At 35.6% G+C, this 27,420-nt stretch overlaps 1 protein-coding gene across 3 annotated transcripts in view; it reads right to left on the bottom strand.

Annotated features, from left to right (window-relative positions):
* The window catches only part of ATRNL1 (attractin like 1), a 778,070-nt gene that overhangs the window by 462,854 nt on the left and 287,796 nt on the right, over window positions 1-27,420 (bottom strand). For 2 of the 3 annotated variants that reach the window (XR_007145488.1, XM_047826276.1), the window contains exons 22-24: window positions 23,832-23,926; window positions 7,855-7,933; window positions 5,633-5,790 (exon numbers count right to left, since the gene is read on the bottom strand). Coding sequence is in view for 1 of the 3 variants with exons in the window: in XM_047826276.1 (XP_047682232.1) it covers window positions 5,633-5,790; window positions 7,855-7,933; window positions 23,832-23,926 (332 nt within the window). In the remaining 2 variants the exon portion in view is untranslated. Of the gene's footprint in view, window positions 1-5,632; window positions 5,791-7,854; window positions 7,934-23,831; window positions 23,927-27,420 lie in introns of those variants that run through there. The other variant, XR_007145489.1, reaches the window with a different exon arrangement.

Below are 27,420 nucleotides of genomic sequence, written 5' to 3'. Positions count from 1 at the left end.
GGACAGAGCAGTGTGAGGATCCCCTGGGTCACACCTGGAGAGATGGTTTCCCTTCCTGGAGTGCATTTGGGAGAGGTAACACTAACTCTCAGAAGACAAAAGAGCCATTGGGCAATACTGCACTGCCCCATTCCTTAGCATAGGAGAAGAGACACCTGCTGAGGGCTGTTAGCCTGGACACCAGCCTGGTCTGACCCTTCCCCCGAGGAACAGTGTGGGTCACCAACACACCAGATCCCTAGAATTTGGAGTTTGGAAACTCAGCCAGTGTGGCTGTGGTAAACACAGGTGCACTGTACTGCCGGGCAGGCAGACAGCCGAACACAGGGTGAAAGCGGGAATCTAAGGGAGGCATGGAACACACGAGGGGAGATTGTTCATTGTTCCGAGGACTTCCTGGACAGTGGCAGATGCAAATTCCCCTTTCCAATGACGAGCACACAGGCTGGCAACATTTTTCTCCCTTGCCCATTAGTACAAACTGACTTTAGTGAGCAGAACAGTGCCCACAGCAGAGGCCTAAGCTGCTTAGCCCAAGTTCCACCCTGCTGTGCTCTGCAGGTACGTCTATACTAGGACAAATGTCCCTGAGAGCCAGAAGAGAAGTGGGTCCCTGCCCCAGAAGACCCGCAAAAACCTCCTGCGTGGACCAAGTCTACTGACCATACAGTGCTGAAAAACTTCAGCTCTAGTGGAAATACAATCAGGCCTATTTTAAAAAGCAGACTAATAGACACCTAGTTAAAATTCAACACACTGGCCAAGGTCCAAACATCCCCCACTCCAGACAAAGAGAAACTCTGCAGAGGACTGGCCTAACCGAAAGAGCAGCCAAAACACAACAGCAGAGCACACACAGCATACACCAAAAACTTCCTGAAGCACCAGACCTGGAAAGCATATGACCTAATAAAGTCATTACTCTCAGAAACAAAAAACATATGAGGCTTTCCTGACACAAAGAAGACAGAGACCTAAACAAAACGCTAAGATGGAGGAATTCATCCTAAAAGAAAGAACAAGAAAAGGTCACAGCCAGGAATCTAATTGAAATAATAGATGTAAGTAATATCCCTGATCAAGAATTTATTTTTTTATTATTTTTTTGAAATGTTTATTTTTGAGAGAGAAAGAGCACCAGTAGAGGAGGGGCAGAGGGAGGTAGAGAATCTGAAGCAGGCTTTGCACTGTCAGCGCAAAGCCTGACTTGGGGTTCGAATGAACAAATCATGAGATCATGACCTAAGCTGAAGTCAAACACTCAACCAACTGAGCAATCCAGGTGCCCCCTGATCAGGAATTTAAAACAACAATCATAAGGATCCTAGCTGGACTTAAGAAAAGCATAGAAGACATCAGGCAGTCCCTTACGCAGAGATAAAAGACCTAACAGCTAGTCTTGCTGAAAATAAAAAATGTTGTAACCAAGAGGCAAAACCAATTGGTTCTAATGAACACAAGGGCAGAAGAAGCAGAAGAATTTATAAATATCATAGAAGGTAAAATTATAGAAAATAATGAAGCTGAAAAGAAGAGGGAAAGAAAAACATTGGATCACAAAAGTAGACATAGGGAACTCAACAAATCCATAAAGTATAATAACATTCATATCATATGAGTCTCAGAGAAAAAGAGAAGGGGAAAGGGGGCAGAAGGTTTATTTGAGCAGTACAAAAAGACTGAGATCATACCATGCATATTTTCAGACTCCAACACTCTGAAATTTGAAGTCAACCAGAAAAAAAGCCTGCTTGATATTCTCTCTCCCTCTCTGCCTCCCACCCCACTCGCTTGTCTCTCTCTTTTTCTTTCTCTCTCAAAATAATAAACTTAAAAAAAGGAAATTAGACAGTTTTCACCTTAAGAAACAAGAAAAGAGGAACAATTTACTCAAAGTAAGCAAAAGAAAGGGAATAAAGAGTAGAAATTAATGAAATTTAAAAAATAGAGAAAATAAATGAAACCATCTGTTCCCTTAAGAAAAAAAATCAATGAAAGTGACAACTCTCTAGCCATACTGACAAAGGGGAAAAAAATAGAAGAGAAACAAATTATGAATATCAGAAATGAGAGTGATGACATCACTAAATAACATGTGAATATTATTAATCTTTTGCCAATAAATTCTACAAATTAAATCAAATGGGAGAAATACAACTGGGAGACACAAATCTATAGAGCTCACTCCAAAAGAAATAACCAGAAGAGTTCTAAATCTATTAAGAAATTGGATTTTTAGTTAAAACCTTCCCACAAAGAAAGGTGTATTAGTCCAAATACATTGTGTTGAATTCTACCACAAATTTAAGAAAAAATAATAATAATAACAATTACACACAGATATTTCAGTAAATTACAGAGGAAGTAATATTTCCCATTCATTTTATAAGACCAGCAGTACAATGATACAAAGTCAAACAACATTACAAGAATAGAAAGCTATAGACTAATAGCCCTCATAAATATAGGTATAAAAATTCTTAACAAAATTTTAAAAAAGCAAATACAATGATGCATGACAAAATAAATGACCAAGCGGAGCTTATCACTATTAACAAGATTGATTAAACATTCAAAAGTGGATTGGATTCAAAAGTGGATTTCAATTCTATTAGCAAATATATACTAAATAAAATAATCTTACTATTTTATATTTAATAATTACAGTTTATTATAGTCCCAAAAAACACACATACTCATATGCTTTAATATGACATATTCCTCAGAACTAATGCAATGACTTTAATCATAGAGTAGGAATTCAGCTCTACTCATTTTGACCATCACAACTGGACTCTAAATTTTATTATTTAGGGAGAGTAGAATATTTCAACTTTATTACACATTCAGGTTTGGCTCCTAGAATATATTACTAGTATGTTCTCAAATGAAAATCCAATTTAAAAAGTTAATATTTAGTCATTAAATATTCATTAAAATTCTATAGTAACTATGTAATTTGCTTAAAAATGAAATAATTAGATAACCAAGACATGAAGAACATAAAAAAAATTAAAAATGTAACAATTGTATCAGTTTTAATTACTGCTTAATAAGGTTAATAGATGAGCCCTTTGGTTGCCTTTGAACATAATTTCAATTGGCCAAGGGAAATCTGATTCATATTTCTGTATAAATCTTAGAAAATAAAATGATATATCTAACATCATCAATGTCAAAATTTTTAAAAACTATATGGAAATATTTCCAGCATTTTTGGACTATAACAGTGTCGAAATAAATCACCATACAATGAAGAAATAAGTTTATCAAATAATTGTCATTACTGAGTAGTAATTTATAATACTTCTTGAATAGTTAAGTAATTTCCTTAATTTAGATGTTAAATTAGCCTTAAAAGTAAAGACAATTTTCTCATAAATATATGACTTTTAAAAATACTGTGTTCCCACAAATCACATAGAAAATAATATTAAAAAATAATAATAATCCAGTTAAGAAATGGGCAGAAGACACGAGTAGATATTTTTCCAAAGAAGACACACAGATGGCCAACACACACATGAAAAGTTGTTCAACATCACTCATCATCAGGGATATATAAGTTAAAACCGTGATGAGATAACCTCCTCACACCTGTCAGAATGGCTAAAATTAACAACACAGGAAACAACAAATGTTGGTTAGGATGCAGAGAAAGGGGGAACCCATTATACTGTTGGTGGGAATGCAAACTAATGCAGCCAATCTGGAGAACAATATGGAGGCTCCTCAAATAGTTAAAAATAGAACTGCCCTATGATACATCAATTCACTACTGGTATTTATCAAAAGGATACAAAAATACCAATTCAAAGGGACACATGTACTCTGATGTTTACAGCAGCATTTTCAATAATAGCCAAAGTATGTAAAGAGCCCAAATGTCCATCAACTGATGAATGGATAAATAAGATGTAGTATATATGCATGTATGTACATACACACACACACACACACACACACACAGGAATATTACTCAACCATCAAAATGAAAGAAATCTTGCTATTTGCAACAACACGGATGGAGCTAGAGTGTATTATGCTAAGCAAAGTAAGTCAGTCAGAGAAAAGATAAATACCATATTATTTCACGCATGTGGAATATAATAGATGAAAAGATGTACATGGGTGGGGGAGAAGAAAAGAGAGAGGCAGACCATAAAACAGACTCTTAATTATACAGAACTGAGGGTTGATGGAGGGAGGTGGGTGGGCTACATGAGTGATGGGTATTAAGGAGGGCACTCGTGACGAATCACTAGATTCTACTCCTGAAGCCAGTATTATACTGTATATTAACTAACTAGAATTTGAATAAAAACTTGAAACCTAAAACTAAAACCCGTACAAACATTTTCAGTCACAGATCATAAACTGTCATTAATATAAAAGGGGAAAGAATAATCTATAATTTTTTTGAGAGAAGAATATGTGTGGATGTGTGCATGTATGTGAACAGGGGAGGGACAGAAGGAGAGGGAGAGAGAGAATCTTAAGCAGGTTCCACGCCCAGCACAGAGCCTGACATGGGGCTCGATCTCACCACCATGAAATCATGACCTGAGCTGAAATCAGGAGTTGGACACTTAACCAACTGAGTTACCCAGGTACACCATGTAAATTTTAAAAGATTTTAAAACATAATAACCTAGCACAGAGCTTGATATGTATGAGATATTCCAAAAAATAATCTGAATTCCATCTAATCAAATAACCAGTCATAAAAGAATGAGTATATGAACAAATTCCAACATTACAACATACAGGCTTTTCTTTCATAAAAGCATAAATTAAGAGCACAAACCCTGAATATTTCAAGATAGAAAGAACTTCCTAAATGTTTCCCTAGCAATAAATCTAAAGCCTTTTGCAGCCTATCACTAAACACAATAAAAACTGAAATATACAAAGTGAAAGATAAAAAGATAGAAAGAAATATGTACATATATAGCATTAAGAAACCAATAGTGAGAAGCAGTGGATCTTAAAGAACTGTTAAGTTGCTTACCTTAAATTTTTAATGAAAGTTTAAATAATGTTCAGTATATAATAAAGCAAAAATGAGATTCTAAACACAGCAAATAATTTTAAGTAGAGTTGTAGGAAGAGAGTATCTAACCCTCAGATGAAATACACAATTAATCAAAAAACCCAATCTAATTATTTCAAGTTTTGATGCATTTTTTAAAATATTTATTCATTTATGAGAGAGAGAGAAAAGAGCGTGAGGGGGGAGGGGCAGAGACAGAGGGAGACACAGAGTCTGAAGCAGGCTCCAGGCTCTGAGTTGTCAGCACAGAGTGCCACACAGGGCTTGAACCCATGAATCCGTTAGATCATGACTCGAGCTGAAGTCGGACGCTTAACCGACTGAGCCACCGAGGCGACCCTTGATACATTTGTAGAATATGATTTCACTGAAAAATTTGTACACCGATTGATTCAATATCATAAGTATGAATTATTTTTATAAACATTCAACGTACCCTTTTTTATCAAGGTTACGTACATTTTTCATGTTTTTCGAGAAATAAAAATCTTATCCATACCATTACTTTGAACAAAAGCAGCACTGTTTTTGTGAAAAAAATATTCAATGGTCATTATGTTAAATACTATTAACACTTACCTGTATTTTAATAGGCCAGGAAAAGTTGCTGACATACACATAGAATGTAATGTTAGGATTGCTTCTGAAGTTAAATTTTTCATAGGAAAAACTATCTCTGTATTCCTTTATATTAGTCTTGGACACTATAGGAGTCTCCTCCCCAGATATTGTTCCAGCTAAAATGTAAATAATAAAAACAAACTGTAAATTTTCATATTAGGAAAAAAGGATATTTTAACTTAAAAATAGATATTTACTTAATTTTTATAACTACACTTATAAAAAAAATTATCAAAATAAACTTCTTTAGTATTTAGAGTGACAAAGGAGAAATAAGATTAATCATAAATGTAATGGAAACAGTATAAAATTATTTTTTTTAATGATACCACTGATTAAGTAAGTGCTATGGACTAGGCACTGGTGAAGAAACTTTATATTCTTCTCTAATAACAATTTTACCCCCAAGGTATTCCATCTCTTTTTTCAAATTTAAACCTGAGCCTCAGAAAGATTAAAACACTTGCCTTAATTTTATAGCTACTGAATGGTAAATTTCTCTTTGGAACTCAGGTATCCGTTAGCTCCAGACACTGAATTCTTTCTATTCACTACTCCACAGAGCCTCTCAAAACAAATCAGGACATATTTCACATGTCTCAATCCAATTAAAACATAGAAAAGAAATCAATTTATTTGTCTTAACCACAAATTGAACCATCACTACTTTGAATAAATTGAAACAAGGCTATAATTTAAAACATGAGATAAATGTTCAATTAGTTAAACACATATTGCATACTCAATAAATATTTACTGAAATTAACCAAATGGAATAAAGCATTTCCAACAATCTCACCAAGCCCTCTACTTTAACAAACAGTAAAAATATTTAGAATTAGTATACTGGGCAACTGAATTAATTTCTAACTCATCACCTATTCCAAAAGCACCTGGGTTGCTGTTTTAAAAAGCAGGTTTCATGAACCCATCTCCCAATCTGATAAATCAAAATTTCTGAGATTTGGTTTTGGGAATCTGAAAGTTACAAGTTATTTCTTGCATGATAAAATCATCATTCTAATCTAATTGTAGAGGTTTTGTATATTTTTGTTGACAGATTTTAGAACACTTCTGGAGTCAGTTTATTATGCCAAAGTAATTTTCAAATTAGTAATACAAGTTTTCATGTATTCTTAATTAATGAAGCTCACAGTCCCAAGATTTTACTATAAGGTGGACACCATTGTAGCAAAATGTGTATATATTTGCCCAAACTTCTCATTTTTTTAACACATGTAATATAGGTTCTAGAATTGCAAAGACTATCTCACTCTTGAATTCTATGTCTCCATGATTCTACATATTAAAAGAGCATAATGACCTAAGAATACATATATTTTCTTTTCTTTCTTTCTGTTTTTAGTAGGCTCCGTGCACAGTGTGGAGCCATAGTATGGGGCTAGAACTCACGACCCTGAGATCAAGAGCCCAAGAGCTGAATGCCCAACTGTCTGGACACCCAGGCACCCCAGAATCCACATGTTTTCTTTAAAGAGGATTCCAACACATTGTGCAACAGTATAGCTTTGATACAGAAAATAAAAATCAATAGAATTTCTTAGTATGTAAATACAAAAAAAAGTGAGCATACTTTTTCATAATCCAACAGACAGTTTGTATTTCATCTTGGTCCTATTTTTTAAAAGTCAAAATTTTCAAGTTCTAAAACTTATTACAGAAGACACATTAAGGAGAGGGGTTTTTTTAACCCTTTCTCAGCACCAAAGCTGACAAAGGTGTTGGTATATTTCTAAGTTTGAAAGGAATAAAAACCTATTAATTTATCAACATGCACAGAATTTGTCTTATATCAATATTAAGGTTAATAATTAAATTTATAGCTTTATGATAGTGAGTCAAATAATTGAAATCACAGTCCCAATCATTAAAGAAGTACTCTATCTTAATTAAAATCATAGCAATTCATAACAATGTCTTTTTAAAAAATTAAGTGGTGTATAATATTTGTTACCCATCTGATTTAATTGAATAAGGGACAAAGTTAAAATAATGAAACTTTATTAATAATGCTACTTATTACTTGTACCTGAACCAGCACAATTATTATGACATATATATTTTAATTTCAATTTTTTGAATTAACAAAAAAAAGATCATGTTAGAACATCTTCCGTATACAAACAAATGTAAAAGATGTGACAACAAAATTCTCTTACCTGTTGAACCAACTGACCATGTAATGTTGAGATTAAAGTTGTTTGATGCATTAATCGAAATATCCAAATTTTTGTTTGACTACCAAGAAAGAAAATATTAGGGTTACAAAAATCAAACTACACTAAATAACGTTTTATGTTTTAATTATGCCCATGCTACAGTTCACAGACTGGATACATTTTGTCAGTATTCAACCAAGTGTAGATGTCAATTACACCATTTTAATGAAAAAATATAGGTGATAAATTCAAAGGTAGTTTAAAGTTTCCATTTATCTTCTCTACTATAATCTAGCCTTCTGCCTGTAAGCCAGGGGAGCTGTGATTCATTGTTTGTATTTTGATTCTCTTGCTTACCTGTAGTTAATATGTAAACGGTACAGGTTTTAATTGGTCCAAAGTAATTTTACACCAATATAAGATTGTTGTTTTATTGAAAAACTTTTTCTTAGGTATTTATTGTATTACTACACATTAGTTTTTTACACTTTTTTTGTTTATTTTCTTTTTGAAAGAGAGAGAGACAGAGTGTGAGTGGGGTAGGAGCAGAGAGAGAGGGAGACACAAAATCTGAAACAGGCTCCAGGCTCTGAGCTGTCAGCACAGAGCCTGTCATGGGGCTAGAACTCATGAGCCATGAGATCATGACCTGAGCCAAGGTCGGACACTCAACCAACTGAGCCACCCAGGCGTCCCTTATACACACCTTTTGTAGTGAAAAAAACAAAAAACAAAAAAACATAAATTACATAAACTAGACCTCTCAGGTAAAAATGGATTAAATTAAATCTGTTGTCAAAATGTAGGAAATGCATCAATAATTAACGCATCTATTTATTATTATCTTTTATTTAGGATAAGTAGGAAGCCCTGACCACATATTAATTTCACTAACTGTTCCAAGTTGAGTATATCTTTAACTATGACTTCTATTTATAAAATTACGTATAATGATATTACAAGCATTCTTAGAGGCAACTGTCATGCTTAGTTTAGCATCCTACAGTTTCAAAGAAAATGTGTCCGAGCTATTGGCTTCAACTAGACAAGACAGTAGATATAAAACAGAAAGCTGTGACATTTGGAACCAGTTGATATTTTCAGGAAACTGAAAAAGGAGAGGATGGTCAAGAGAGAAGCAAACTAAAATTATGCCTAATCTGGACATACACTTGTGATACTATGGATAATATTGTGGAAAAATGGTATTCACATTCCAGATGTTCCAAGTGTAATAAAATTTCTCATGTCTTCAAAGAAGTACGTAAGTTTGTAATCACTATTAAACATTCAAGAGGCCAATGGTAAAAAATGAAATTCTGATGCACACTACAACATGGCTGAACCTTGGAAACATTAGGCTAAGTGAAATAAGCCAGACACAAAAGGACAGATATTGTATGGTTGTACATGTGAGGTACTTAGAATATACAAATTCAGAGACAAAAAGTAGAATAAAGGGGCTGCGGCGAAGGGAAGAAATGAGGAATTATTGCTTAATGGATACAGAAATTCTGTTTGGAATGATAAAAAAAAATTGGTGATAGATAGTGGTGATGGGTTGCACAACACTGTAATTGTACTTAATGCCACCGAATGGTATACCTAAAAATGATTAAAATTATAAATTTTATTTTATGTATATTTTACAATGAAAAAGAAGTCAATGGTGATTACGGTGCATTTATAAAATCTTTCTTATTACAGTGAACAATGGGGTTTCTGACATTTCTAATGTCTTGGTTAAAAAAAACACAATATAAGTAAAAAGAGGGTTATATTTAAAACATTATACTTTAAAATTCTTATTTAAAAGTCAAAACGTTAAATGTATTCCAAAGAATATAGACACTTCTTAAAATCTAAAGAATAAGGCATAACATTAAATGAACTGTTCTACTTTTTGAGAAGAGACCCTACTTTATTGTAAAAGAAAAATTTAAGAAATTATATTATTTGTTGGCAAGTCCAATAAAATACTTTAGAGAAGCTAGCAAATGGCAAGATATATTTTGAGGTTTCATTTATTTAAAAAAACTATTAAAATATATGATATGGACTTAAAAGATAGATTAAGATATAATTAAAAAACAGCAAAAGAAAGTGACATTAGTAAGATGGTGAAATAGGAAGTCACAGCCCTTATCCTCCATAAAAACACTGATTTAACAATGTTGTATGGGCCAAAATAACTTTATGAAAGAATCAAAATCTAGTTAAAAAGTTCCAGTACCAAAGATTAATATAAAATGAAGAAGAGCCACATTATAATCAGTAAGAAGAACAATTTCACTTTACCCATTTCAGCCTCTGCCCCAAGGCAGCACTCAGCATTACAGAGAACACCTTGGCTTTGACTTCTCCCACAGGGAAGAGAGAGAATGTAGCATATATCCAACATCCCTGGCCTTTCATTGCACTGCCTAAAGGATCTGTTTCTGATTTACCTCACCCAGAGCACTAAGAGAACAAGCATAGTTTGGACATCTGACAGTAGCTAAAAATAAAGAAAGTAAGTGGGTGGCTTACTGCTGCTGGCATGGCTCCGCAAGATTAGGAGAAGGTGCACAACCTTGAGACTTCTCCTCCAGGAAGGAAGAGAATGGAATGTGCATCCAACACCATGAATTTCCTGTGTACCGCCCAAGGGGAAAAAGGCAGGCAGCTCACTACAGCCAGAATTCCTCTGTGAAACTGAGAGAAGGCGTGTAACCCTAAGACTACTCCCCTTCGAAGAAAAGGAAAAGTTGTGGAACATGATTAATCACAGAAAAGGTTTCTGATGCTCCCAGTATCTTCTAGCTGGGCTGACTGGTGGTCTTTCCCTTTGAAGTTGTTTCTTCAAAAGCACAGACACCAGTGCAAAGCTACAAGGGAAATTAAGTATGGGAGAAATATGACATAACCAAAGGAACAAAATAAATCTCCAGTAACTGACCCTAAAGAAATGGAGATCTAGAATTGTCTGCCAAATGATTCAAAATAATTGTATTAAAGAAGTAATAAGGAAGGAATAAGAGACCACAGAAAGATAATTAAATGAAACCAAGGAAACAATATGAACAAAATGTCAATGCAACAGACAGGGACAGAACTATAAAAAGGAACCACAGAAATTCTGGAGCAGAAGAATACAATAAATTAACTGAAAAATTCAATATATAGTTTTAATGACAAACTTGACCAAGTAGAAGAAAGAATCCATGAACTCAAATCATCTGAAGTTAACTAGCCAAAGGAACAAAAAGAAAAGAGAAAGAAAAAGAGTGAAGAAAGCCTAATGGACTTATGGAATACAATCAAGGAAAAAAATTATATATATATATTATATATATATAATATATATATATTACATATATAACTAATATATATTATATATATTATATATATATATATATAATATAGATCTTAGAGAAGAGAAAGAAAGGGGCAGAAATTTATTTATTTAAAGAAATAATGGCCTAAAATGTCCCAAATCTAAGAAGTACAAACATCTAGATTCATGAAGCTGAAGAAAACAAAAGGAAGATGAACATAAAGAAATCAAATAAAATTGTTAAAAGTCAAAGACAGGATTTTGAAAGCAAGAAAGAGTAAAGTTACTTATCATATACAAAGAAGCCCTATTAAAAGTTTTGAAAGAAAAAATGTACCAAAGAGGAATACTATTCCTGGTAACACTGTCCTTAAAAAAACTTGAGACATGAAGACTTTCCTAGACAAACAGAAATTGAGGGAGCTCATCGTAACTAGATCTGATTTATAAAAAAATGTTAATTGTTATAAGATCAATAACAGAGTGGAGAGAGGGGATAGATAGGTTAAGAGTATAGAGTTTTGGCATGAGGTTGAAGTTAAGTTTCATCAGCTTAAAACACTGTTTTTATTTATTTATTTGTTTTCTAGGTTTTATTTTTCATATTTGAGAGAGGGAGAAAGAGAAGGAGAGACAGAGACAGAGTATGAGTGGGGGAGGAGCAGAGAGAAAGACACACAGAATCTGAAGCAGGCTCCAGGATCTGAGTTGTCAGCACAGAGCCCAACATGGGGCTTGAACTTATGAGCAGCGAGATCATGACCTGAGCTGAAGTCGGATGCCTATCCGACTGAGCCGCCCAGCTGCCCTAAAACAGTTATAACTATATGTAAAATTCATGATAACTACAAACAAAATGCATACATAAGATGCACAAAAGAAAAGGAGCAAGAAATCAAAGCATACAAAGCATATCACTACAAAAAAAATCAATAAAAAACAAAGCCTTCAAGAGTGAAAAAAGGAACAACAACAACAACAACACACACATACACACACACACACACACACACACACACACTAACTATAAGACAGACAACAATTAACAAAATGGAAATAGTAAGTCCTCTCCTATCAATAATTACTTTAAACACAAATCTATTAAACTCCCCAATCAAAAGATATAAAGTAGACAGGTGGATTAAAAAAAAATACCCAACACTATGCTGTCTAAAAGAGACTCATTTCAGATTTATAGACACTTACAGACTAAAAGTGAGGGGATGGGAAAGGATATTCCATGCAAATAAGAAACAGAAGAGGGAAAAGGTAGCTATACTTATATAAGACAAAACAGACTATAAGTAAAAAACTTTAACAAGAGACAAACAAGGACACTGTATAATGATAAATGGGTCAATTCATCAGGAAGGTATAACTGTAATAAATTATATATATATATATGTGTGTGTGTGTGTATATATATATATGTGTGTGTGTATATATATATATATATACACACATATACCCACTATGATAGCACCTAAATACAGAAACGAACATAGATACAACTTAAGGGGACAACAGATGGAACAGAATAATAGTAAGAGGCTCCAATAACCTCCTTTCAACAGTGGATAGAAAGAGAAAATCAATAAGGAGAAAATGGAGTCGAACAACACTACAGAACATGTACTTAACAGAGACAGAAATATAATTCCACAAAGAGCAGCGGAATACATATTCTGTTCATGTATACATGGGATAGTCTCCAAAATATATCACGTTAGGTCACAAAAAAACTCTTAACAAATCTAAGATGACTGAAAATGTATCAATTATCTTTTCTGACCACAAGGGAATTAAACTAGGAATCAATAGCAGGAGAAAAATTGGTAGTTCAAAAACATGTAGAAATTAAATAAAACATTTCTGAACTAATGGATCAAAAAAAGAAATCAAAATGTAGTGTGTGTGTGTGTGTGTGTGTGCGTGTGTGTGTGTATACATATATACAAATGTGTGTGTATATACACACACACACACATATATGTGTATACACACACACATATGTGTGTGTGTAAACATTATATATATATAATGGGGTATTACATGGCAATCAAAAAGAACGAAACATTGCCATTTGCAAGTACGAGGATAGAACTAGAGGTTACTATGAAAAGCGAAATCAGAGAAAGACACATATCATATGATTTCACTCATATGTGTAATTTAAGATACAAAACAGGTGAACATAAGGGAAGGGAAGCAAAAGTAATATAAAAACAGGTAGGGGACAAAACATAAGAAATTCATTTAAATATAGAGAACTGAGGGTTGCTGGAGGGGTTGTGGGTGGGGGGAGATGGGCTTAAATGGGTAAGGGGCATTAAGCAAGACACTTGTTGGGATGAACACTGGATATTATACATAGGGGATGAATCATTGGAATCTACTCCCTATATGCTAACTACCTGGATGTAAATTAAAAAATGAAAAATAAATGAAAATAAAAATAAAAATAAAAACAATTAAAAAAATAAATTTATATAGAATCATAAAAGACCCCCAAAGCTAAAACAGTCCTGAGAAAGAAGAACAAAGCTGTAAGCATTAAGTATCCTGATTTCAAAATATATTAGAAAGCTGTGGTAATTAAAAATAGGGTACTGGCATAAAAACAGACATATGGCCCAACATGATAAATAGAAAGCCCAGAAATACACCCACACATATATGGTAAAGTAATCATCAACGAGGATGCCAAAAATATACAACGAGGAAAGGACAGTCTCTTCAACAAATGGTGTTGGGAAAACTGGATATCCCCATAGAGAGAATGAAATTGTATCCTAACTATCTTAGTGCACTAGGGCTGTGATAACAAAAATACCACAGACTAGCACATGGGTAGTGACTACAAACAGAAGAATTATATTTCTCACACAAGTGGAGGCTGGGAATCCCAAGATAAAGGTGCTGGAAAAGTTGGTGTCTGTTGAGGCCAACTTCACAGTACATAGACAACCCTCTTCTCACTGTGCCCTCACATGGCAAAAGGAGGTGAGGGAACTCTTTAGGGCCTCTTTTGTGAGGGTACCGATCCCATTTATGAGGGCTCCACCCTCATGACCTAGTTACCTCCCACATGTCTCATTTCTAAATAGCATTACATTGAGCATTAGGATTTAACACATGATTTGGGGGCTGGAGGGGGGGAGGGGACACAAACATTCAGTCTAGAGCACTTATCTTACACCATATACAGAAAACAACTCAAAGTAGATTAAAGAGACTACGTAGGAAAATGATGTCAGATAGGAGGACCGTAGGCTTGTTTCTTCCCATGAACACAACTAGATAACTATCAAATCATCATAAATACCCCAGAAATCAACGTGAAGACTGACATAACAAACGTCCCAACAAAAGGGAGACAAGAGGTCACATCAAAGAAAGTAGGAAGTGTGGAGACGTGGTTTAGGGGAGAAAGGGATAGCAGGTGCTATAGAGGGGAGGAAGCTGTGGTCATGGAGAAGAGTGAGAGAGAGAGAGGAGCATGCAGGAGAACACACAAGGAGAACATTTCTACAAAGCTATTGCCTTGGAAAATGAGAGAGGCTGAATTACATGAGTTCTTGCAACTACTGGGGCTTAAAGTCTAGAGTTTTAAAGGCCACTGGGCTTGGTGGGAATGGGCCCAAAGGCCACTGGGCTGCTCCTTGAGAGAAAGCAGGCAAACAATCCAGGGAAAGTCAGCATAGACACAGTGATCTGAAGAACACCCGGGGAATACAGCAGGAGGATTATTCTGTCTTCGTGGATCTCATCTCTAACAGGCAGTGTTTATGGAGACACTTCTCCAGGAACAAAGGAACTGGCCATTTCCCTTCATTGCCCCTCAGTAGAATCACAGAGCAACCTGAGGGAAGCACCCACACTGGCTGTCTAACTTGCTTATACCAAGTCCCACACCCCTGCACTCTGACAGGACTGACCTTCTCAGTCAAGCTTGCCTCAGTCCCAGTGAAGCAGGCCCCTTCTCGAAGACCAGCACAAACCCCCTACCCACATCATGTCTCCCGATTAGAGTTCTGCAGGGCCTTAGTTCTGGTGGAGGTGGTGTCAGGTCTCATTTCACCTAGCTAAAACTTGCCACATTCAGACCAGGGACCAAATACTTTCCACAGCAGGCAACAAGAGCCTCTACAAAAACGACTGGCCTAAAGGATATAACAGCCAAAACACAATAGCAGAGCACATTCAGCACACATCAGAAAAACTTCCTGAAGTCTCACACTCTGGACACTAAATTACCTGTTATTCATAAGCCATTACTTTAAGGAGGAAGAGACCTGTCTTTTCTAACACAGAGAAGAAGGCAGAGACTTATACAAAATGCCAAGATGGAGGAATTCATCGCAAATGAAAAACAACATAAGGTCATGGGCAGAGATCTAAGTGAAACAGGTATAAGTAACATGCTTGATGGAAACTTTAAAGCAATAATCATAAGGACACTCACTGGGCTTGAGAAAAGTATAGAACACATTAGTGAGACCCCTTTCCACAGAGATAAGAGTTAAAAAAGAATCAATCTGAGATGGAGAGACTGGTAACAGGCTTGATGCAATGAATATCAGATTGGAAGAAACAGAAGAATGATTAGTGACCTAGAAGACAAAATATTAGAAAATGAAGCTGAACAAAAGAAAGAAGTATGCAACATGAAAGTAGACTTAAGGAACTCAGTGACTCTATCAAACATATTAACATTAGTGTTACATAAGTTCCAAAACAAGAAGAGAGAGAAAAGGGGGGCAGAAAAGTTACTTGAAGAAATAATTGCTCAAACTTCCCTAATCTGAGGAAGGAAACAGACATCCAGATCCAGGAAGCACAGAGAACTTCCACAAAAATCGACAAAAGCAGGCCGTACAAGACATCTTAACAGCAGCAAGACAAAAGACGTCCTTAACTTAGAAGGGAAGATCCATAAGGCTGGCTGGAAATTTCTCAACAGAAACTTGGCAAGACAGAAGGGAGTGGCATGATATGTTCAAAGTGCTGAATGGGAGAAATCTACAGGCAAGAATTCTCTAGGTCGTAAGGCTTTCACTTAAAATAGAAGAAAAGATAAGGAGTTTCCAAGATGAAAACTAAAGGAGTTAGTAACCACTAAACAAGCCCTGCAAGAAATATTAAAGGGGCCTCTATGAATGGAAAGGAAAGACCAAGAGTGACAAAGACAAGAAAGAGTTAGAGAAAATCTCCAGAAACAACAAAAAAAGTAATAAAATGGCAATAAATACATTTCTGTCAATAATCATTTCTAATGTAAATGGATAAATGCTCCCATCAAAAGATACAACACAGGGCATCAGAATGAATAAAAAAAAAATAATATCCATCAATATGCTGCCTAGAGGGGACTAATTTTAGACCTAAAGACACCTGCGGATTTATATTTTTTTTTAATGTTTATTTATTTTTGAGACAGAGAGAGACAAAGCATGAACGGGGGAGGGTCAGAGACAGGGAGACACAGAATCTGAAACAGGCTCCAGGCTCTGAGCTGTCAGCACAGAGCCTGACGCGGGGCTCGAACTCACAGGTCGTGAGATCATGACGTGAGCCGAAGTCGGCCGCTCAACCGACTGAACCACTCAGGCGCCCCAAGACACCTGCAGATTTAAAGTGAGGGGTTGGAGGGGCGCCTGGGTGGCGCAGTCGGTTAAGCGTCCGACTTCAGCCAGGTCACGATCTCGCGGTCCGTGAGTTCGAGCCCCGCGTCGGGCTCTGGGCTGATGGCTCAGAGCCTGGAGCCTGTTTCCGATTCTGTGTCTCCCTCTCTCTGCCCCTCCCCCGTTCATGCTCTGTCTCTCTCTGTCCCAAAAATAAATAAACGTTGAAAAAAAAAATTAAAAAAAAAAAAAAAGTGAGGGGTTGGAGAAACATTTATCACGGAAGAAGGTGTCAAAGGAAAGGCAGAGTAGCAATACTTATATTGCACAAACTAGACATTACAACAAAGACTGTAACGAGAGACAATGAAGGACACCATACAACCATAAAGAGGAGAATCCAACAAGAAAATATAACAACTTTAAATATTTATGCACCCAACATGAAAGCACCCAAATATTAAAAAAAAACTATTAATAACAAATATAAAGGAAATAACATATAATAATACAATAATATTATGGGACTTTAACACCCCACTTATACCAATGGACAAATCATCTAAACAGAAAATCAACAAGGAAAAAATGGCTCCGAATGACACACAAAACAGAACATTCCATCATAAAACAACAAAACATACATTCTTTTCAAGTGCACATGGAACATTCTCCAGAATAGATCACATACTAGGTCACAAAACAGGCCTCAACAAATATAAAAAGACTGAAATCATACCATGTATCTTTCCTGAACATAATGCTATGAAGCTAGAAGTCAACCCTAAGAAAAAAATTGAAAAAAAGCACAAATACATGGAGATTAAACAACATGCTACCAAACACTGAATGGGTCAAAGAAGAGATCAAAGGAGAAATTTTAAAATACATGGAAACAAATAAAAATGAAAACAGAATGGTCTAAAACCTTTGGAATGCAGCAAAAGTGGTCCTAAGAGGTAAGTTTATAGCAATACAGGCCTACCTCAAGGAGAAAGTAAAATCTCAAATAAAAAACCTAACCTTATACCTAAAGGAGGCAGAAAAGGCACAAATGAAGGTGAAGCAGCAGCAGAAGGGAAATAAATGATATAGAAACTAAAAACCAATAGAACATATCCATGAAACTAGGAGCTGGTTCTTTGAAAGAATTAATAAAATTGGTAAATCCCTAGTGAGATATATCAAAAAGAAAAGAGAAAAAAACCCAAATAAATAAATCACAAATGAGCGAAAAGAAATAACAACCAACACCACAGAAATTCAAACAATTATAAGATAATAATATGAAAAACAAATTGGACAAACTAAGAAACTGATAAAATCCAGAAACATATAAACTATCAAAACTCAAACAGAAAGGAATAGAAAATGTGAAGAGACCAACAATCAGCAAAGAAACTAAGTCAGTAATCAAATACCTCCCATCAAATAAAAGTCCAAGAACAGATGGTGAAGTCTACTAAACACTTAAGAGTTAATACCTACTCTTCAAAAAATATTCCAAAAAATAGAAAAGGAGGAAAACCTTCCAAATTCATTTTATGAGGCCAGCATTACCCTGATACCAAAACCAGATAAAGACAAAAGAGAGAACAACAGGCCAATATCTCTTTTTTTTTAATTTTTTTTTTTCAACGTTTATTTATTTTTGGGACAGAGAGAGACAGAGCATGAACGGGGGAGGGGCAGAGAGAGAAGGAGACACAGAATCGGAAACAGGCTCCAGGCTCTGAGCCATCAGCCCAGAGCCTGACGCGGGGCTCGAACTCACGGACTGTGAGATCGTGACCTGGCTGAAGTCGGACGCTTAACCGACTGCGCCACCCAGGCGCCCCCAGGCCAATATCGCTAATGAACAGAGATGTAAAAAGTCTCAATAAAATACTAGAAAACTGAATCCAACAATACATTCAAACAATCATTCACCATAATAACATGGAATTTACTCCTGGGTTTCAAGGGTGGTTGAATATTTGCAAATCAATCAATGTGATACATTACATTAATAAAGCAAAGGATAAAAATCATATGATTATTTCAATAGATGCAGAAAAAAACATTTGACAAAGTACAATATCCATTCATTATAAAAAGCCCTCAAAAAGTATGTTTAAATGGAATATACCTCAACATAATAAAGGCTACATATGAAAAATCCACAGCTAATATCCTCCTCAATGGAGAAAAACTGAGGCCTTTTCCTCTACAGTCAGGAACAAGACATAGGTACATCTCACCACTCTTTTTTAACAAAGAACTCAAAGTCCTAGCCACAGCAATCAGACAACAAAGAAATAAAAGTTACCCAAATCAGCAAGGAAGAAATAAAACTCACAATTGGCAGATGGCATGATACTGTACATAGAAAGCCTGTAAGATTCCACCAAAAAAATTGCTAGAACTGATAAATAAATTCAGTAAAGTTGCAGGACACAAAATCAATATACAGAAATCTGTTGTATTTCTATACATCAATAAGGAAGCAAGCAGAAAGAGAAATCAAGGAATTGATCCCATTTACAAATGCACCAAAACCATAAAATACCTAGGAATAAACCTAAGCAAAGGAGTAAAAGGTTTATACTCCAAAAACTATAGAACACTTATGAAAGAAATTAAAGATGACACAAAGAAATGGAGAAACGCTCCATGCTGATGGATTAGAAGAACAATTGTTGTTGAAACGTCTATACTACCCAAACCAGTATACACATTTAATGCAATCCTTATCAAAATACCACCAGCGTTTTTCACAGAGCTAGAACAAACAATCCTAAAATGTGTATGGAACCACAAAGAACCCTAAAATTTTTGAAAAAGCAAAGCAAAGCTGGAGGCATCACAATTCCACACTTCAAGTTATATTACAAAGCTGTAATCATCAAGACAGTATGGTACTGGCACAAAAACAGAAACACAGATAAATGAAACAAAATAGAAAAGTCAGAAATGAACTCACATTTATATGGTCAACTATTCTTCGACAAAGCAGGAAAGACTATCCAATGGAAAAAAATCTCTTCAGCAAATGGTGAAGGGAAAACTGGATAGGATAGTCACATGCAGAAGAACGAAATTGGACCACTTTTCTATACCATATACAAAAATAAGTTCAAAATGGATAAAGGACCTAAATCTGAGACAGGGAACTATCACAATCCTAGAGGAGAGCACAGGAAGTATTCTCTTTGACATCAGCACTAGCAACTTTTACTAGATATGTCTCCTTACGAAAGGGAAACAAAAGCAAAAATAAACTATTGGGACTTCATCAAGATAAAAAGCTTCTGCACAGCAAAGGAAAGAATCAACAAAACTAAAAGGCAACCTACTGCAATGGGAGAAGATATTTGGAAATGACACATCTGATAAAGGATTAGAATCCAAAACTTATAAAGAACTTATCAAAGTCAACACTCCAAAATTAATAATCCAGTTAAAAAACAGGCAGAAGAAATGAATAGACATTTTTCCAAAGAAGACATAGATGACCAACAGACACCCGAAAAAAGCTCAGCATCATTCACCATCAGGGAAATACAAGTCAAAACCATGATGAGATACCTCCTCACACCTGTCAGAATGGCTAACATTAACAACACAGGAAAGAACAGATGTTTGTGAGGCTCCAGAGAAAGGGGAACTGTTACAATCTTGGTAGGAATTCAAACTGATACAGCCACTCTGGAAATAGGATGGAGGTTTCTCAAAAAGTTAAAAATAGAACTACCTTATGATCTAGCAATTGCACTACTAGGTATTTACCAAAAGGATACAAAAATTCCGATTCAAAGGGATACATGAACCCTGATGTTTATAGCAGCATTATCAATAATAGCCAAAGTACGGAAAGAGCCTAGATGTCCACTGACTGATGAAGGGATAAGGTAGATGTGGTATACCTATACAATGAAATATCACTCAGTCATCAAAAAGAATGAAATCTTGCCATTTGCAACAACATGGATGGAGCTATAGTGTATTATGCAAAATAAAATAACTCAGAGAAAGACAAACACCATATGATTTCACTCATGTGGAATTTGAAAACAAAACAGATAAACATGGGAGGGAGAAGAGAGAGAGGCAAACCAGAAAACAGACTCTTAATTATGGAGAACAATCTGAGGGTTACTGTAGGGGAGGTGGGTAGGGGGATGGCTTAAATGGTGGTGGGTATTAAAGAGGGCACTTATTGTCATGAGCGCTGGGCGTTGCATTTAAGTGATGAATTGCTAAATTCAAGTCTGAAACTAACATTACACTGTATGTTAACTAATTGGAATTTAAATAAAAATTAAAATGGACACAGGAACTGAATAGACTTTTAAAAAAATTTTGGGGGTATAGCTGACAAACCATGTTACATTAGTGTCTGTGTATAAACGTGCATATACTGTTTCAACATCTCTATGCTAACCACAAGTGCGGCTACCATCTGTCACCATACAACATTATTACAATGTCATTGACTGTATTCCCCCTGTTGTACCTTTTATTCCTGTGACTTATTCTAATGAAGACATACTGATGACCACAGAAGGCTGCCCAACATCACTATTTATCACAGAAATGCTAATCAAAACCATAATGAGATATCATCTCACACTGGTTCAAATGACTATTACCAAGAAGACAAGAAATAACAAGTGTTGGCAAGGTTGTGGCAAAAAGGAGACTCTTATGCACTGTTGGTGGAAATGTAAATTAGTGCAGACACTATGGAAAAGAATATGGAAGTTCCTGAAAAATTAAAAATAAAACTACCATATGATCCATCAATTCCACTTTTGAGTATTTATCTAAAAAGAAAACAAAAATTTATCTAAAGGAAATTAAAAAAAAAAAAAGAAAAACAAAAAAAAGTACCCCATCTTCATTGCAGTATGATTTATAATACCCAATTTATGGAATGTATATAAGTGTCCATCAATGGATGAATGGACAAAAAAGTTGTGGTATAAATACACAAGAGAATAGTATTTTGCGATAAAAAATATTTTGCTATTTGCATCATGAATGGACCTGGAGAGTATTATGCTAGATGAAATAAGTCAGAGAAAGACAAATACCGTAAGATCTCACTTATATGTGTGATCTAAACAAAACAAAACCAAACCCTGATCTTAGAGATACAGAGAAGAGACTGGTGATTGCCTGAGGTGGGGTGGAAGGGTGGGTGGGGGAATAAGGAATTACTATTCAACAGATGAAAGTTTCAGTTATGGAAGAAGAATACGTTCTACTTCTGTACAACATAGCGTCTATAGTTTACATTACTGTATGTGAACTCTTAAAAACTTTTAGGGGGCGCCTGGGTGGCGCAGTCGGTTAAGCGTCCGACTTCAGCCAGGTCACGATCTCGCGGTCCGTGAGTTCGAGCCCCGCGTCAGGCTCTGGGCTGATGGCTCGGAGCCTCGAGCCTGCTTCCGATTCTGTGTCTCCCTCCCTCTCTCTCTGCCCCTCCCCCGTTCATGCTCTGTCTCGCTCTGTCCCAAAAATAAATAAAAAACGTTGAAAAAAAAATTAAAAAAAAAACTTTTAGAAGAGTAGATCTCATGTTAAAGTTCTAACCACATGAAATAAAAAAGAATGATTCAAATATTTCACCAACATCTTCACTTTTCTAACATCTTCATTTGAAAGAGTTATTTCAGTTTCAAAAGAACGAAAACTCCACCAAAATAAACCAAATGGCTGATATTCCCATTCCTTTGACTTTTTAACTATATTAGGTCTGGATGGATGGATGGAAATGTATGTGTTACTTTCATCCATCCATCCATCCAATGGATGGAAATGTACTTTCATCCATCCATCCATCCATCCATCCAATGGATGGAAATGTATGTGTTACTTTCAAACAAACTTAGAGCCTTTTCCAGTGATTACTGATGATTATTCTTTCATAAAGTTAAACTTCATCAAGTTTTAAAATTATAACACTGATGTAGTAAATTGATTGAAAAAACAAGTACTCCATTATGCTAAGTGAGATAAGTCCAACAGAGAAAGACAAATACTTGTAAGGATACCATTTACATGTGTAATCTAGAAAAGCCAAACTCGGGGCGCCTGGGTGGCGCAGTCGGTTAAGCGTCCGACTTCAGCCAGGTCACGATCTCGCGGCCCGTGAGTTCGAGCCCCGCGTCAGGCTCTGGGCTGATGGCTCAGAGCCTGGAGCCTGTTTCGGATTCTGTGTCTCCCTCTCTCTCTGCCCCTCCCCCGTTCATGCTCTGTCTCTCTCTGTCCCAAAAATAAATAAATGTTGAAAAAAAAAATTAAAAAAAAAAAAAAAGAAAAGCCAAACTCATAAAACCCCTTGGGGCTGGGGCTTGGGGAAATTGGGCAGATGCTGTTTATGGATAAAAACTTATAACCAGTAGATGAGTAAGTCCTGGAGATCAAATGCACTGCATAGTTATTACGGACAATATAATATACTTCAAAGTTACTAAAATTAAATTTGAATTAGTCCCACCACAAAAAAGAAATGATAATTATGTAACATAATAGAGGTGTTAGCTAATGCTATTATGGTAATATTGCAATATATAAATGTATCAAAGCAACATATTATACACTTTAAACTTATACAATGTAGTATGTCAATTGCATCTCAATAAAAATGATAAAAATGAAGCCAGTATTCATCTAACTTAGATAAACCAATAGATTTACAAGAAAAGGAACATATTTAATATAACATGTTTTTAATGTCTGGGCTTTATTTTCAAATAAGGCTACCCTGAGTTTGAGAGCATAATTACATGCACAAACACTGCTATAAGACTGAAAAAATAATAAAAATGTATAATTTAAATTGTAGGACTTTGCAGAATCTGAAATATTAAACTCACAAACTCCCTAGATTACAAGGATACGTAAGAAAAAATTAACAGGATAAGTCTTTCTTCAAAAGCCCTGTAGTAAGATAATTCTGAGAAGCAGTTAAAATTACAATAAAAATGACAAAAAAATTTATAGCCCTAGATAGTAATATAATAATTATAAAAGTTAAATTATTTTCTCACCTGTTCTGGGTTCGCTATGAAGTTTATGGCAGTATGGTGGCGATCATCTTCCTGTAATAAGCTGAAGGTAAACTGATAGTCAATCAAAAGGCTGTCTGTGGGGAAAAAAATACAATCCTGATATGCACTTTTACAAACTACTTGATAAACAAAAGTTAGGTGAAAACATATCGCATATCAGTATTAAAAATTATTCTCATTAATTAGTGGCCCACTCAAGATTGACAAAATACAATTATTTGTCATCGAGCAACAAAAAGCAAAATACAGATATGGAAGAAGTCCTAATTCTTTAAAAATTATATGTATTACTTCTGTTGTCATTACAAAAGTTCTACAAACACAACAGACATTCTGGAAACTACACAAAAGTAAAAAATAAACTAAAAGTCAACTATAACCTTACAACTAGAGAAAAATATAGGCAACATTTTGGTGCATTTTATTCCATTTAAAATTTTATAGATAGAAAAACAGACAGGAAGACATTTTGGTACCCTACTTTCAAAAAGTCAAAATTTTTTGAAAACATGAACTTTAAATGATAAATAATATTTCATCACATACTAAAATGCATTTATTTGTTCCTTTATTATTATGGTAATTTTTATCTTTAGCATTTTTAAAATGTCCCTATGATAAACATCATTCTACAGAACTGACTCATTAACAATTGACAAAAAGAAATCGGAGTAAACAATTATTAATTTTGTTCATATATAATGTTGAAACCAAGGTGAAACATTTGAATGTTATATTATGAGAGGCTTCATAGGCTATATAGGAGTAAAGAATTACTCATTAATGTTAAACTGCCACCTTTACAAAAACATTTCAAATTATTTTACAGATGACTTCTATGTTCTGGATATATATCTTTCACGTTATGCCCTCATCCATTACACACTATTAAAATAAAAAGTAAAGACAGGTATAATATCGCTGAAATTATTGTTAAAATTATCAAGGCATCATTCTTCATGTTGTTTACTATATACTTTATAAGGTCCACCTCATGTATTTCCTGTACAATTTACTGTAAGGCAACACTTCGTCCTTCTCAGAATTTATATGAGATAATGAGAATTATGCAAAAGGTCATATTTCCAATTTTCACCTGACTGCCAGAAACTATAGCAGCAAATTCAATAGGCCAGTGTGTTCTAGGCACAGGGAACACAACAATAAATAAAAATTTCTGCCCTCGTGAAACTTACATATTTTATTGGATGGACATTAGAAGTCAGTAAATAACCTAAGTATATAGTATAACAGATGCCAATGAGTGTTTTCAAGAAAAAGAAACTAGCATAAAGGAAAGAAATTGCTGTTGGGGTAGGGGTATGGTTGTAATTTTGAGAAGGAACACTTAAAGATCGAAGATAGTAGGAATATAAGCCATGGAGTTTACTGACGAAAATACAACCCAGACAGAGGAAATAAATACAAAAACCTAACAACAACAACAACAAACCCCAGAAGTCTTAATTAGGATTCTTATAAAGAAGCTGTGGCAAGACGCAGCCAAGAAGTGATGGTGGCGAGGGTGACAGCAGTGGAGGTCACAAGAAGAGGTCAGTCACTAGGAATGTATTTGGTAGGTACAACACACAGGTTTAGTTGAATAACCAGATGTAGCATTTGAAAAAAAAGAACGGTAAAGTTTTTTGATCCAAGAGCATACAAAATGAGAGCATTAACTGAGACGAGTAAGACTAGGTTTTATTTTGGGGGAGTCGGAGGAAAAATATGAGCTTAGTTTTGAAAATGGGAAGGTTGAGATACTTACTGAATTTCTAAGTGATCAGTTGAATTGAGCTCAACAGTTTGTTTCAGAGAGGACAAGTTGGAAATCATCAACATTTTAGATGAGATTTGATACAATGAAGCCAGGAAATCAACAGTTAAAGAGCAGAATTGCAAGGGATAAGCCCTGAGGCACACCAATGCAACTAATCAGATCCTCAGGAGGAGCCAACAAAGGAGGCTGAGAGAGCAAGCTATGAGATAGGAATAAAACCAGAACTTAGTGTCTTTTTGTTTAAAAAAGAGAATAGTGTTCACCCCGGTCAGTTGCAGTGGGCAGGGGTTGAGAGAACTGCAATATTGAGGACAGGTAATATCTATTCAAAATGAAGGAAAAATATGACTGAGGAAATGTAAACACTTCAAAACTAATTTCAAGAATTTGCATAATTATACGTGTGTGTGTGTGTGTGTGTGTGTGTGTGTGTGTGTGTGTGTAAATTTTTTTTTTTTGGGGGGGGGGCTTGAAACTAAGTATTGAGAAGTCAAGAGTAGATAGCTCCTTGGAAGTAAGGATTGGGGCACTGGACACCTACGTAGCTATAAGCAGAGGCTGAAATGCCCCAAGCACACAGACTTTCTTCTGCTCTTATAGACTCTAGCCTGTGCCACAATCGTGTCCAATCGAATTCTTTGCCAGGCATTCAACTTTGATTTTACTATTCTCATTTACTGGAGTTGGAAGTACAAGGCAAGTATAATGTATATTATATACGGTAATGATCATTCCTAATGTCAGCTGGGCTAAAAAAATAAGTCTGAATCCTGGAACGAACCTAGTAGGAGTATCACTCAATTCAAGTGACTAACAAGAGTACCTATCAGGGGGCGCCTGGGTGGCTCAGTCGGTTGGGCGTCCGACTTCGGCTCGGGTCGTGATCTCGTGGTCCGTGTGTTCGAGCCCTGCGTCAGGCTCTGTGCTGACAGCTCGGAGCCTGGAGCCTGTTCCGGGTTCTGTGTTTCCCTCTCTCTGACCCTCCCCCGTTCATGCTCTGTCTCTCTCTGTCTCAAAAATAAAAATAAACATTAAAAAAAATTAAAGAAAAAGAGTACCTATCAGTGAATGATAATTACTAATTTTTTTAAAAAAATTTTAAGTAGGCTTCATGCCCAGCACAGAGCCCAAGACAGAACTTGAACTCACGACCCTGAGATCAAGACCTGAGCTGAGATCAAGAGTCGGACACTTAACCGACTGAGCCACCTAGGTGCTCCCAAAATGTTTCCTTTTAAAGCTGCTTAAACCAAAGTCTTCCAGAAACCAAGTGTGCAATTTTCTACTTAACTAGGAGATGCCCTACTTCTACCCTCACCAGTTTTAATCATTTTGCTGGTATATTTTTAGGGGGGGGTTACAAATGAGTAATTACCTGGCACTTAAAACACGTATCTTAGTGCTGAAATTTACTCTGAAATTCTTAGCTAAATACAGTACAGGACATAAAACACTAACATTTAAAATGTGTACCACGTTTATGCAAATGTACATAATCTGAAAAGAAGTTTTTATATTGCTTTAAATGAACCCCTTCATTACGGTATACAAAATACGAAGTCCCCTTCCCTTTCCCTCCTTGCCCTTCCCTTATTCTTTTTTTTTTTTTTTAATTTTTCTTTTTTCAACGTTTTTTTATTTTTTTATTTTTGGGACAGAGAGAGACAGAGCATGAACGGGGGAGGGGCAGAGAGAGAGGGAGACACAGAATCGGAAACAGGCTCCAGGCTCCGAGCCATCAGCCCAGAGCCCGACGCGGGGCTCGAACTCACGGACCGCGAGATCGTG

This window comes from Prionailurus viverrinus, chromosome D2 (genome assembly GCF_022837055.1).
Source record: "Prionailurus viverrinus isolate Anna chromosome D2, UM_Priviv_1.0, whole genome shotgun sequence".
Classification (NCBI taxonomy): domain Eukaryota; kingdom Metazoa; phylum Chordata; class Mammalia; order Carnivora; family Felidae; genus Prionailurus; species Prionailurus viverrinus.
The sequence above is the reverse complement of the archived record's forward strand: the minus strand, read 5'-3'. Positions and strand labels throughout refer to the sequence as shown.